The sequence below is a fragment of the Eulemur rufifrons genome, chromosome 25 (genome assembly GCF_041146395.1).
Source record: "Eulemur rufifrons isolate Redbay chromosome 25, OSU_ERuf_1, whole genome shotgun sequence".
Lineage (NCBI taxonomy): Eukaryota > Metazoa > Chordata > Mammalia > Primates > Lemuridae > Eulemur > Eulemur rufifrons.
Window position 1 is genome coordinate 5475546 of NC_091007.1, and position 14055 is coordinate 5489600.

General features: G+C 35.8%; 1 protein-coding gene across 2 annotated transcripts in view; it reads right to left on the reverse strand.

The window, feature by feature from the left end:
- Positions 1-14055, reverse strand: part of UPF2 (UPF2 regulator of nonsense mediated mRNA decay) — a 95955-nt gene that overhangs the window by 61724 nt on the left and 20176 nt on the right. For both annotated transcript variants that reach the window (XM_069458979.1, XM_069458978.1), the window contains exons 4-8: positions 11960-12120; positions 8544-8741; positions 6348-6497; positions 4533-4636; positions 329-414 (exon numbers count right to left, since the gene is read on the reverse strand). In XM_069458979.1, the coding sequence (XP_069315080.1) occupies positions 329-414; positions 4533-4636; positions 6348-6497; positions 8544-8741; positions 11960-12120 (699 nt within the window). The remainder of the gene's footprint in view (positions 1-328; positions 415-4532; positions 4637-6347; positions 6498-8543; positions 8742-11959; positions 12121-14055) is intronic.

Consider the following 14055-nt stretch of genomic DNA (forward strand, 5'->3'; position numbering starts at 1 on the left):
ACTCTCCAAAATACTTATATACCATTTATTATTTTTTTCTTTTCAGGGGCAAAAACCAACTGCTTCTAGAAATTATTATTACTCTTAAGTTATTCTTAAATATTTTCTCTTAAAATAATAGGTATCAGAAAAAAAAATTTCCATTAGAGCTAACAATCAACAAAAACCAACAAGAAACAAGTTCTAGAAAATATGCTAATAACAATGATGTCTGTTAGTGACTAAAATCAAGACAAGTGATATTTTTAAAGAAATAAATAAGAATTTTAAGCTTACAACCATCACTACAGAGTAAAAACATTAACAAATTTCTCTCTTTAATACCTACCTTTGTCGAGGAACTATGAAGAGTGCTCGGACCAACTTCTTCCTGTTTGCCTTTGTGTTCATGTTCATGCAAAAATCCATTGCTGCCTATTGGGAAAAAGCAAACTTTTTCTTTAAAAACTTTGATTTAGCTACTGAAAGCAGAAATCCTACCTACTACAGTATTTTCACTTGTTCTTAAACAATACTTCAAAATGGTTTTAAGACACTAGTATTGTTAAGCATCTCCCAAACTAAAAAGATCACTAAAAGCTTACATATCTAAAAATCTGTGCTTCAAACTTTTTAAATGCAACCTAGTGCTGGGAACAGAACTTTAAGTGGGTAGCTTAAAGATCTACTTAGATGTTTGGCAAATAACTATATGGAAAGTATAATCAATGCCTTTGGCCTCATTAAAGACAAGTAAATCAGCCAGGCATGGTGGCTCACGCCTGTACACCTATAATCCTAGCACTATGGGAGGCCAAGGCAGGAGGATAGCTTGATGTCAGGAGTTCGAGAACAGCCTGAGTAAGAGCAAGACCCTGTTTCTACTAAAAATAGAAAGAAATGATCTGGACAGCTAAAAAAAACACACATATATATATAGAGAAAGAGAGAGAGAGAGAGAAAAAAAAATTAGCCGGGTATGGTGGCACATGCCTATAGTCCCAGCTACTTGGGAGGCTGAGGAAGGAGGATTGCTTAAGCCCAGGAGTTTGAGGTTGCTGTGAGCTTGATGCCACAGCACTCTGGCCCGGGCAACAGAGCGAGACTGTCTCAAAAAAAAATAAAAATAAAAAAAGGAATCTCGATGGCAGTGACACAATAAAGTTGGTTAAACAAGCATATTCTTTTATCTGTTTAGTATAAATTAAGTGTGATGACTCAAAAAGAAAAAAAAAAAGGCGGGGGGGAGCTCATATCCAAGGTTAATCGAGTCTAAGCCTTCTGGGCCCAAAAAAAAAAAGAGGCCATCTAACCACATGTTAAAAACTACAGATGGGCAGGCAAATGATCCCAGCACTTTGGGAGGTTGAGGCAGGAGAATAACTTTAGGCCAGGAGTTCCAGATCAGCCTGGACAACAAGAAACCCATCTCTACAAAAAAAAACAATATTAGCCAGGCATGTTGGCCCTCACCAGTAATCCAAGCTACCTGGGAGGGTGAGGCACGCAGAATGGCTTGAACCCAGGAATTCAAGGCTGCAGTGAGCTATGATCAAACCACTGCACTCCAGCCTAGGAGACAGAGCAAGATCTTGTCTCTAAAAATTAAAAAAAAAAAAAAAAAAAAAAAAACAACACCCCAACTATTGATGAATTTACATATACACACAGCACAATGTATACATAGATAAAATCAGATATTCAGATTATGTTATGATTCTGTCTATATAACCTTGGAAAAGTCTCTTAATCTTAGCCATAAAATGAGAGCCTAGAACAAGAGCATTTCTAAGAACACTGTTGGTTTTATAAGTTTTGTTAAAAATTTGACTTAAGGTTATTTGTAGCTACATAATTACTGAATTCACAGAATTCTTAGATTTTCTACCTATTTCCCAAAACTTTTTCCTCTTAAGCCATTTGGATCTTTGCTAATACATATGGAAGATATTCCTTTCACAAGAAAGCCACTGGGGTCCAAAAGAAAGGTATGGCTCCCAGTTTTTCATTTGGCTCTCAAAGAGCAATTCAGAATTTAATATGGGGTCATTACTTTCAATAGCTCTTAATTTCAAGCTGGGCCCTACAGGATACATCCTAATGGTATAATCTGAGACTCATAACAATGATGTTACTAGTGTACAAAACGTGACAGGGTCCCTCTTATGCTAGGATCCAGACTCAAAATGGCGGTCCAGTGAGCAGGAGTGTCAAGGGATCTCTCTGTCACCCTGTTTATAGCCAACGAACATAGGACAACTTAGCAGGGGACAGAGTCTTATCCAAAACTTAGAAAAATAAGCAATTGTTTAAGAGTGGTTTCTGCTACATCTATAAAAGAAAAAAGAGACTGCCTCTTATGGAAGCAGAAATAAATGCTGTAACTGCTAAGTTTTTGAAAGTGCACATTGACCCAATTACTCCAGAAGTAAGCCAATTTGTAATGAGATTCAAGTCTATCTGATTACATGAATAATTACTGAAGTACATCTAAATTATCTGAGGAAGAGCTAAAAGCTAAAAGTGAAAAATAACCTAACTTCTTCAGTTCCCTTTAAGGGACCCTTAAACCATTATCCAGGAAAAAAAGATAAAAGATTTTATTACACTTTTGAGGAAAAAATTATCTAAAGCAATACTTTTCATGCTTTTGGTCTCAAGAGCCCTTTACACTCTTAAAAATTATTAATGACCTGAAAAACTGTTTATGTGGGTTATGCTTATTAGCATTTAGTATATTAAAAATTGAAATAGAGAAATTTAAAAACAATTCACTTTAAAATGGCAATAAATCTATTACATGTTAATGTTTTATGAAAAATACAGTTTTCAAAGTAAAAAAAATTAGTGAAAGATGAACAGCATTCTTTTAAAAGACAGTTGGATTCTCTTGTCTATTTATCCATTGAATCTACTGTGAAGTTATTTTGGATGAAGTACATGAAGAAAATGTGGCTTCATGTATATATGTAGTTGGAAAAGGGAGGGATATTTTAAAAACCTTTTCAGTAATTGTAAATATTTTTCTTTGATACTACACCAAAACTTGACAAGTGGTAGTTTCTTAAGGGTAAGTAGTAATGTGGAATCTGAAACTGTATCAGTAAACATTTTATGCTCTGTTAAATTAAAATCCATTGGTCTACCTTGCACTTTGGATCTTTTAACAACCATGTATGATTTTTAACACTGTATATTGGTCACTTAGAATAATGGTTCACTGAGCCATGCAAATTTTCCAAATGTACACATAATATTTTTTTTACATTATTTAATATCACACCACTCTCACCAGAAAAGTCTCAACAATAAAGTCTATTCAGAAAATTGAAAAGCTGTCAAGCTTATGATGGTGAACGTAAGTCTTCCAAAATTCTAATTTTTGTTGAAAACTCAAATTTGATCATTAGCAATAAACATTTTTAGTTGTTTTCCTTGAAGTGATGGACTCACTTTTTTAATTTTAGAAAAATGTCTGCTAAATATCCAAGTTTGAATATCCATGGTTTGTCCATCAATTCTTCCAAGTAAAAATGCTATTCTATGAAAAAAAAAGATTAGTTCAGCTTGCAACTCAGCCACACAAGTGCTTTTCCTTGAGACAACCCTGAGACAGCTAAAGTGCTTTACCTGTCCTTCCTATTTCGTCAGATTGAAAGAACATGTTCTCAAAGGTTGAAATGTAATAAAAATCATACAAATCACTCATTTTGGTGGATACACCAAGAAAATTTTTTCTTTTTTTTTTTTTTTTTGAGGCAGAGTCTTGCTCTGTCACCCTAGCTAGAGTACAGTGGTGTCATCATAGCTCACTGCAACCTCAGACTCCTGGGCTCAAGCAAATCTCTTGCCTCAGCCTCCCGAGTAGCTGGGACTACAGGCACACACCACCCCACATGGCTTATTTTTCCATTTTTAGTAGAGACAGGCTCTCACTCTTGCTCAGGCTGGTCTCAAAGTTCTGAGCTCAAGTGATCCTCCTGCCTCAGCCTCCCAGAGTGCTAGGACTACAGGCATGAGCCTCGGCTTCTGGCCCCACCGAGGAAATTAAGTAAAGGTGGCATTTTTTTAATTGCAAATGTGTGGCAGTGAAGAATACAATGGTACTAGTATGGTTTGGTACCACTGCTTTGACTCATGCTAAAATGCCAGCAGCTTTACCAACCATCGCTTGTACAAATGTCAAAACAGTGAAGTGGGGGGGATCATAGCATTATTACGAAAAGAGTTTTGACCTTATAGACCCCCTGAAAATGCCTCAAAGGCCACCAGGAATACACAGACCATACTTTAAGAACCTCTCATCTAAAAAACTGTGGAATCCATAAGTGAACAGGAAGATATCAAGCCAACAGGATTCCGGAGCCAATCCCATCCCCAAACAGAGCATCTCTAAATTGGGTCCAATTTTATTTGTATGTAAAGATTAGATTTGCTTATGAGACTCCATTTGAAAAAATGGCTCAAATAGTCTGAAAACCACATACATTCCTAATTAAAGGACTCCTACAAGGTCTATGTGCTTGAGTAAAATTACACAGAGATAACAATACCTTGTCTATCAGATCTCGGTTGACACAGTTGGGCAACTGCTGGAGGAAAGCATCCACTATGAGCTTGAGATGAGATCCAGTGCTGGCTTCTTCATCCTCTTGTTCTAATATAAAATTAGTTTTAAATAGGTTAAAAAAACATACAGAGAATAGAATAAAAACTTCCAATTATAAGCTTTTAAAAAATGGATCATTTAGTGCTACTTTTGTACTCATGAAAGCATTAAGCATTTTTTAGGATATTACTCTAGAAAGTTCAGGTATCTCTGAAGTCACTACAGTCTTTCAGATATCAACTACATACTGGTTCAGAGTATGCATGTATAATAAAATAAAAAAAAAAATTAAAAAAAAAGATATCAACTACAAAAAAGTCCAGCTTTTTGCTTTGGATACAAAAACTTGATCAGAAAAAGCATGTATATATTTCCTAGAAGATACAGAAAAAAAGAAAAAGCATATATAGTAAATCTGTTATTTCTATCTACCTGGCATCCCTTCCCCCATGTTCTTCAATTAATAGCACCCCCAATTCTCGCCTTTGGAGAACCAAGCCTCCCCTGTTGCATGTGATTTTGATGGGGTGGCTGCTGCCAATCAAAGCACAGCACACCACCATTCCTCTTGGCCACGTGGCTAAGCATGACACATGACCAGCCAAAGTCTTTATTTGATATTTACATACAGACACTGGGAGAGAAACTCTTTTCTTCTGATGTCACTAGCTGGTATGATTTAAGCTTGCGACAGCCTCTAACCCTGCTCACCCTCCCTTCATTACATAGACAAAGAGAATCTGCAACAAGAAACAACAAAGCCAAAAGAGAAAAAAACAATAATGACAGGAGATATCCTTGTAATAAAGAATCCTAACAAAGAAACTCGATAGAAAGTATTTAGAGAATAAACGTAATATTTTTATTACTAAATACCAAACAAGGCCGGGCGCGGTGGCTCACGCCTGTAATCCTAGCACTCTGGGAGGCCGAGGCGGGTGGATTGCTCAAGGTCAGGAGTTCGAGACCAGCCTGAGCGAGACCCCGTCTCTACTAAAAATAGAAAGACATTATATGGACAACTAAAAATCTATATAGAAAAAAAAAAAATTAGCCGGGCATAGTGGCGCATGTCTGTAGTCCCAGCTACTCGGGAGGCTGAGGCAGTAGGATCGCTTAAGCCGAGGAGTCTGAGGTTGCTGTGAGCTAAGCTGACGCCACGGCACTCACTCTAGCCTGGGCAACAAAGTGAGACTCTGTCTCAACAAAAAAAAAAAAAAAAAAAAAAAAATACCAAACAAGACTCAATTACAAAGACAAATGAAATTAACACAGACAACTGATAAGCTAGTTGTACTTTTACCCTTCAACCTGTTTAGAATAACTTTCAAATACATTTATGTTAAGTTTGCAAAGATTATATCATAGCATTAAAATAATGAGGACAATGCTAGCAAGGTGTCAGAAAAGTGTAAGAAATATCTTTTAAGATATTCAGAATTAAGATTTTAGAATTCAGATGATCACTAAAGCTTGCAGCCACATAATACAGGGTATGTAGTGCCCTGTTCTGAATCAAATTCTAATAAAGTGATAGCCTGAAAACAACAACAACAACAAAAAAAACCAAGGAATTGAAAATAGAGAATTAAATAGAAAAGAACCATATTCTTGGGCAAGAGTAAACATAAAAACTAATCAAATATGAAAAAAAGAGAAAAGTAAAAAAAAAAAAATGCCAGCAGATGCAAAAATAAATAAATAAATGTTAAAAAAAAAAAACTAACCAAGAATGGAAAATGGTGAAACAGCCCTTTACCTTGCTCATCAAGAAGTTTCTTCGTAAGATCTTCAGCTTCATCTCCACCCTCTAGCTCCAAAGTGTCGTCATTAATTTCTAGATTCTCCAACTCAAGTTCCAAATCATCAGGACTTGATACCTCCTTATTATCCTTAGGTTCTTTTGCCTCTGTTTAGAAAACAAAGAACAAGTATGTCTGAATTAAAAGTCATATTGAAATCCTGCTGCAAAAATGTAGATAAGGATTCATGAAATCCACATTTGTTTTGGAACCTGCAATGTATACCTGGCAAACAAATATTAGTCAAAATTAATATATTCAGATTTTATAAAATTACATTATGAGAACAAAGATCTCAACTTCTTTGATTCTGTATGCCATTCGTTCACTGAAGGGATGGATGGATGGATGAAGACTTATATGGCATAAAATGAGGGGAAATAAGGTTGTAGATAAAGTGGACTCAGATTAAGAAGCACCTCAAACTCCAAGATGAGGAATTCAGACTTTCTTCTTTATGCTGGGTCATGAGCAGGAGCTTACATTTAAATGTGATTTGATAGGAAAATTAACTTAGCAGCAATATATAAGACAAATCAGACAGGAAGCAGTAGATGTAGAAAGACCTTAGGGAAACAACCTTACAGTTTGCATGTTAGGGGTTAGAGAAAACCAAAAAGTGGGACATAACAAAGGAAAACAGCCAGGAATTGGTAAAAGGCTAAATAGGAAGGATAAAAAAAAAAGAAAGAGAAACTAAACCTTTGTTCAACAAGATTGGCAAAATGTTAATAATTGTTGAAACTGGGTGATAGTGTGAGTGCACTTTACTATCCTCACTTATATGTTTGAAAATTCTCTTAAGTAAAAAGCACAACAACAAAACCTGAGTTCAAGAATTTATGCTTAAGGCCGGGCGCGGTGGCTCACGCCTGTAATCCTAGCACTCTGGGAGGCCGAGGCGGGTGGATGGCTCAAGGTCAGGAGTTCGAGACCAGCCTGAGCAAGAGCGAGACCCCATCTCTACTAAAAATAGAAAGAAATTATCTGGCCAACTAAAATATATACAGAAAAAATTAGCCGGGCATGGTGGCGCATGCCTGTAGTCCCAGCTACTCGGGAGGCTGAGGCAGTAGGATCGCTTAAGCCCAGGAGTTTGAGGTTGCTGTGAGCTAGGCTGACGCCACGGCACTCACTCTAGCCAGGGCAACAAAGTGACACTCTGTCTCTAAAAAAAAAAAAAGAATTTATGCTTAAATTCAAACTATGGTATTTCTCAGCTTCATCTTATATTCTTTAATCTCCTAGTTTCTGCATTGATGCCATACCGTATTGGGGAGAATAAAAGCTCTAATTAGTATGGATTGGTTTTGCTGCCTCTAAGTGAGGCAATTTGCTCACTACAATTTGCTCATCCATTCAACTAATATTTACTGAATTCCTGCAACATGCTAGGTACTGTTCTGAGAACCAGGGATACGACAGTGACTATAGCAGACAAAACCCTGCCCACTGGAGCATATTCTCACTCCCCCATGTTCCCTGATGCCTGGCTATCAGAATAACCATTTTCTAATTAGGTACTGCACATTCAGAGCTATGCTAAACTGCTGAACGTTTAGAAAAAAGCTTAAAATGATACCCTTGCTCTCAAGTAATGTATAATTTATGTGAGGAAATCAAACTAATATGCACGAAGGGGTCAAACTGGATATGGTGGGGAGAGGGTTCCAAGCAGAACACAGAACAATGTAGGAAGGCCACGAGGCAAGAAGACTTCAAAGACTGAAAATGCTTTAATTTAATGACCTCAAACCTTTTGACTTCTCTAAAGTAACTCTTCCTCACAAAGAGCTGGCTATATCTAGCCTGGAAAGGACGTTACAGGTAAACACCACCATAAAGCTAACACTTTCTCTAATAATCCAAATGGGGAAATAAATTCATGTCTTACTGAGACCTCACATGAATTAATTGTAAGATATTATAAATAATCACCTTCAAATTAATTCACATTAACTTAAACACAGAAGCACTGTTAAAAGTATGTCAATTATCCCCTTTCATGCTCCATTCCACATTATTCTGTCATTCATTTAATCTAATGACCCAATGTTCACATTACAAAACAAGTAACTAAAACTTTTTTCATTAAAAATGCTATTTTGACGTTTTACAGCATTTAATGGAAATGTTTTTTCTCTAGAATTTACCTTTAGAATCCTCTTTGTTGGACTCTTTATTCTGACAACTTTTTTCATTGTCTTTAAACAAGATGGCTGGGACAAAAGCCTTCAAATCAATAAGGTTCTCATAAAAATTCCGAGCATCTTCATCTTCCCATATACCACCTTCCAAATCATATTCTCCAGGTTTACCAGGGGTAAATATGTCAATTCCAGGCCCATGCTCTACAATAAAACAATTAACAGGTAATTAACACCATTTTAGATATAGCATGATAAAATGACATTATGAAGATATTTTACATTTTATAGCTATTGAATCTTGAGTATTTCAACTCCCAGGTGCTTCTTCAATCAACAAGCACTTGGGACTATGTATGTGATCACTTCTAACATCAAATCACAAACTGCAGGTTTCTTTTATTTTGAGACAGAGTCTCATTCTGTTGCCCTGGCTACAGTGCAGTGGTGTCATCATACCTCACTGCAACCTCCAACTCCTGGGCTCAAGTGATCCTCCTGCCTCAGCCTCCTGAGTAGCTGGGACTATAGCTGGGATCACCACGCCCAGCTAAGTTTTCTACTTTTTATAGAGAAAGGGTCTGGCTCTTGCCCAGGCTTGTCTCGAACTCCTGACCTTAAGCAATCCTCCTGCTTCAGCCTCCCAGAGTGTTAGGATTACAGACATGAGCCACTGCACCTAGCCACAAATTGTGTTTTAAGTAAAACTCTATACCAGAACAGACCAGAGTACAGCACAGAATAAATATGCTTTTCTCTTAAATTTAAGCAATTAGTATGACATTAAGTAGCCATCTGATATATCATTAATAGGTCTATCTTCACGAAACTTAAAATCAAAAAAACAAATATATAAGCCTGACCATTCCTAAGGCATCTAGTTTAAAGTCCCACTTCCTCCAAGAAGTTTTTTTTTTTGATTACTCACAACCTTCTATACCATTTATATCACACTTCTATATCACTTACATCTTCACAAATAAACCATAAACCCTCAATTAAGAAGCATTTCTCCTTTTGGTATAATCCTTGGTGCATGGTAGATTGCCATGCACCACCTTAGGTTTAGACTGTAAACCTAAAATAATCAAAAGGGTTAGGATTTATTTTAAGGAGAGTTTATTCAAGCATAAAGTACGAGGATGACAGCCCAGGAAACATGATTGCAAAGAATGAAAGTCAGTGTTCCGAAGTACAGAAGTTTGGGATGGTTTATATAGACAAAGTTAGAATCTCAGCCTCTTTCCATATAATGATTAATGCATAGTTACAATGATCTGATTAGTCAAGGTTGTCTTTTTCTTTTAGGAAAGGTATATTTAAAATTCCACATTCAAGATGTAACAGTCACGATGTCTTTTGTGCCATGTGGTCGATGTTAGGTACAGGACAATAAAGGAAGCAGTTAATCCATAACAAAGATCAGTGATTGGAAAGGAGGTAGGTCTGGTTTTACTAATTTACAGAACTAGAACAATGAGGAAGACAGTTCACCTATAATCTAAGGGGCAGAAGTTGCAAACGTTCTATGTGACTCAGTCTCTAGGGCTTAATTTCCCCCTTGATATAATAAATTTAAAGGGTCTTAAAATTTTGTTTTTTTTACACCATAAATGTTAGTCAATTGATAAATAACTGGAAAAGGGAAGATGAGGAAATATACAGATCTCCTAGTACAGGGTGGAAAACTATATATTTACACACACACATACATACATACACACACACTCTACATACAACTATAGATTAAATAGGAAAATGAGGCCAGACGCAGTGGCTCACACCTGTAATCCCAGCACTTTAGGAAGCTGAGGCAGGAGGACCAATTGAGCCCAGGAGTTCAGGGCTACTGTGAGCTATGATCATGCCACCACACTTTATCCCAGATGACAGAATGAGACTTTGTCTCAATCAATAAATCAATCAGAAAATGATCATGTAAATTAAAATTAACCCTAAGAAAAGTTAAGATAATTCATTAAACGTCATTTAAGAAAATAAGAACAGCAAAAACAAGATTCATTAATTTTTGAAACATAAAAATTAGTACAAATTATTTACATTATCTATAATTATAACAAAACAAATGCATTACCCGTGTACAAACAATATTTCTTATTGGGGCTATAAACTGCAAAATTTTTCTTATTATAAAAATGATATTTTACAAATACTTCACCCATAACATTTTTAAGTACATAGGACTGCCACACATTTTTACAGTTAATGATTTGTTAACACTCATCTACCTAAAAACTTAATTATTTTATGAAGTAGTTGGTGTGATGTGCTAAGAGTAATATATTAAGAGTCCTATCAACTGAAAGACAATCAAAAAAGAAGCTTCTAATACCTTTGAGAAGTAATACGGAAAAAACCTCAGCTCACAAAACAATTCATCTCATAAGAACACAAGGTAAGCTTCAGTTCTAAGTAACACTTTAATATATCATTAAATCTGGCCAGGCGTGGTGGCTCACACCTGCAATCCTAGCACTCTGGGAGGCCTAGGTGGGCAGATCATTTGAGCTCAGGAATTCGAAACCAGCCTGAGCAAGAGCGAGACCCCGTCTCTACAAAACAAATAGAAAGAAATTGGCCCGACTCGGTGGCTCATGCCTGTAATCCTAGCACTCTGGGAGGTCGAGGCGGGTGGATCGCTCCAGGTCAGGAGTTCGAGACCAGCCTGAGCAAGAGCGAGACCCCGTCTCTACTAAAAATAGAAAGAAATGATCTGGCCAACTAAAAATATATATATATATATATATAAAATTAGCCGGGGATGGTGGCACATGCCTGTAGTCCCAGCTACTCGGGATGCTGAGGCAGTAGGATTGTTTAAGCCCAGGAGTCTGAGGTTGCTGTGAGCTAGGCTGACGCCACAGCACTCACTCTAGCCTGGGCAACAGAGCAAGACTCTGTCTCAAAAAAAAAAATATATATATATATATGTGTGTGTGTGTGTGTATATATCATTAAATCTATCTCTAGGACTCCTTATAAAATATATACATGTATATCCTTCAAAACAAAAGATTAAAAGTTAGGATAAATACAGAAATATTAGAATCCCAAAAATCCAATCCATGGTCTCATTATGTATCTGACAAAGTGAATCTTTCTGTAACTCAAGCATGGTTTTAGACAGGTCCCTGCTGGATATAATCTGAGGATACTTATTACATAAGAACCTAAAGGAACTCATCATCAAATGAGTCAATTATTATTCTCTAAGGACCAAGCCTTTTCCACCATTTTAAGTTGCTTTTCAAGGTTATCATTAAGTCTTAATACCATTTTTTCATTTAAAAATTTCTGAAGCTGTTTTAAAACTTAAAGTCTCAATACTACACATCTGACAAGCCTAAAGGTAAACAACAGTGCTTATAAAACAAACAATGTTTGTTTTAAGGATATCTTACCTTCTGGTGTTGGTTTGTCTTGAGGAAGATCTGGCATATTTTCATCCAAAAGGTCTGCTAAAGATTGAGAATTTGCCAGAAGCTTCTGATAAGACATAGCAAATTCCTCATATTGTTTATGTCTGTCTTCACTTAGCTCCCCTTTAGAATGTAGAATACGCCTATAAACAAATGATGAAATAATCTGACAATCTTATCAAAATAGATGTGATCACATATTGTTATCTGAGAGTGTTCCGCAAAATTTGATTTTATCACACAAAGTTAGCACAATCTTCTTCGCCAATTTATTTTTACCTAACATTTCCAAGAAGTATCTGAAAATTAAAATATGTATAATCAAATTCACCTAAGCAATTACATTTTAACAATAGTTCCTCAAGGAATATGAAGTATGCCTGCAGAAATACCATAATATTTAACAATACACTACTAAATAATGTAAAATTATCTAGTATGTTGTTACAGTCACTCTTCTCAGACATACACAGTTAACCAAAAATATTTAACATAACTACAGAAGTCAGTTTTCAAAAGCAACAGATTATGGAATCCGTTGTGATTCTATACATAATTGAATCACAAATGTCATATTTAACATTTGAATTAAAAAATGTCATATTTAACACAACTACCAGTCTGTTTTCAAAAACAACAGATTTTGTACAGGTTCAAAAACAACAGAATCGCTTATCCTTAAACTTCCGTAATGATTTGAACCAAGATTATCTTTTGAAAAAGCCCACATCATCCACATAGCCAATTCTCAATCTACTGTGCAAGGACTGGTTATTTACCCACTTGACAAAGATTAACTGAGCAACCCAATCACTCAGGCCAGGCCCTCTGGAGAAACAAACGATGTAACTACTCTTCCTCTTTGCAACAGTACACCAATAAGACACCCACAATTAATTACAAATGCAGAACTACTGGCAAATACCAAAATGTACAAAGTCAAATAAATAAAAGTCTTACTATATTAGCACAAATGGTTGAGACTCATATAGCTGGATACAATTTTTTCTATACTAAATATTCATGTAGCAATGTAATTTTAAAATATATAAACCACAATGCAAACACAATACAGTTTTCAAAAAGTCAATTATAAATTATTTTCAAAAGTAATACTTAGAAGTTTTTTATTCCTTGTCATTTAAGTTTTCTTATGAACAGTGAAGAAAATGAGGTTTTTTTTGTGGTATCTTAAGAGTTATAGAAAACAAGGTAGAAAAATCTTGCCTTCAGTTATTCTTCCCAGCTTATCTCAAACAATGTCCAAACTTTCCCACCCACATAAGCTTTTGCTTAAATACTGTAACAATCCAAATAATAGTTTCATTTTAGGATTATCAGTTCCCATTACAAGCACATCAATATACAGATTTATTAAATCCAATCTTTTCCTCCAAATCTGGCCTATTAGGGTCAAAAATGAGAAATGTGCACTCATTTTCTTATGATTTAAATATATATTAGGCAACATCATTCTACCAACACATTTTTTTTTTTTTTGAGACAGGGTCTCCCTCTGTCACCTGGGCTAGAGTGCAGTGGTGTCATAATAGCTCATTGCAACCTCAACTCCTGGGCTCAAGCGATCCTCCTGTCTCAGCCTCCTAAGTAGCTGGAACTACAGGCAACAGCCCCAGCATCCGGACTCTAATCATCATCTTATACACACACAGCACTTGGTAAGCAGGACATCAATAAACAGAATTATGAGTTCTGGTATATACAGAACTTACATATGTAGTTATATATCTTTTCCTTGACCATCTATTTAATACACACTTATTTAACATGTGACTAAATCCAGAGCACAAAGCAAAAACACACCCATCGTAAGTACCTGAACATTCAAAAACACAAGAATCATTTAGAAATTTGAATGAAATTAAAATGAAATATTTTCTAATGTACATACCACACGTCAGGTTTTTTTTTTTAACATGATGAAGCTCATAGAAAAAGATTTTCAGTTTAATTAAGTTTTTTAGAAAACCTGTGTGAAGAACTAAACATTACACAGCACAAACATCACACAGCACATGTGACCAAAGAATAACTCTTCTTTACATCAGTGTTACAAA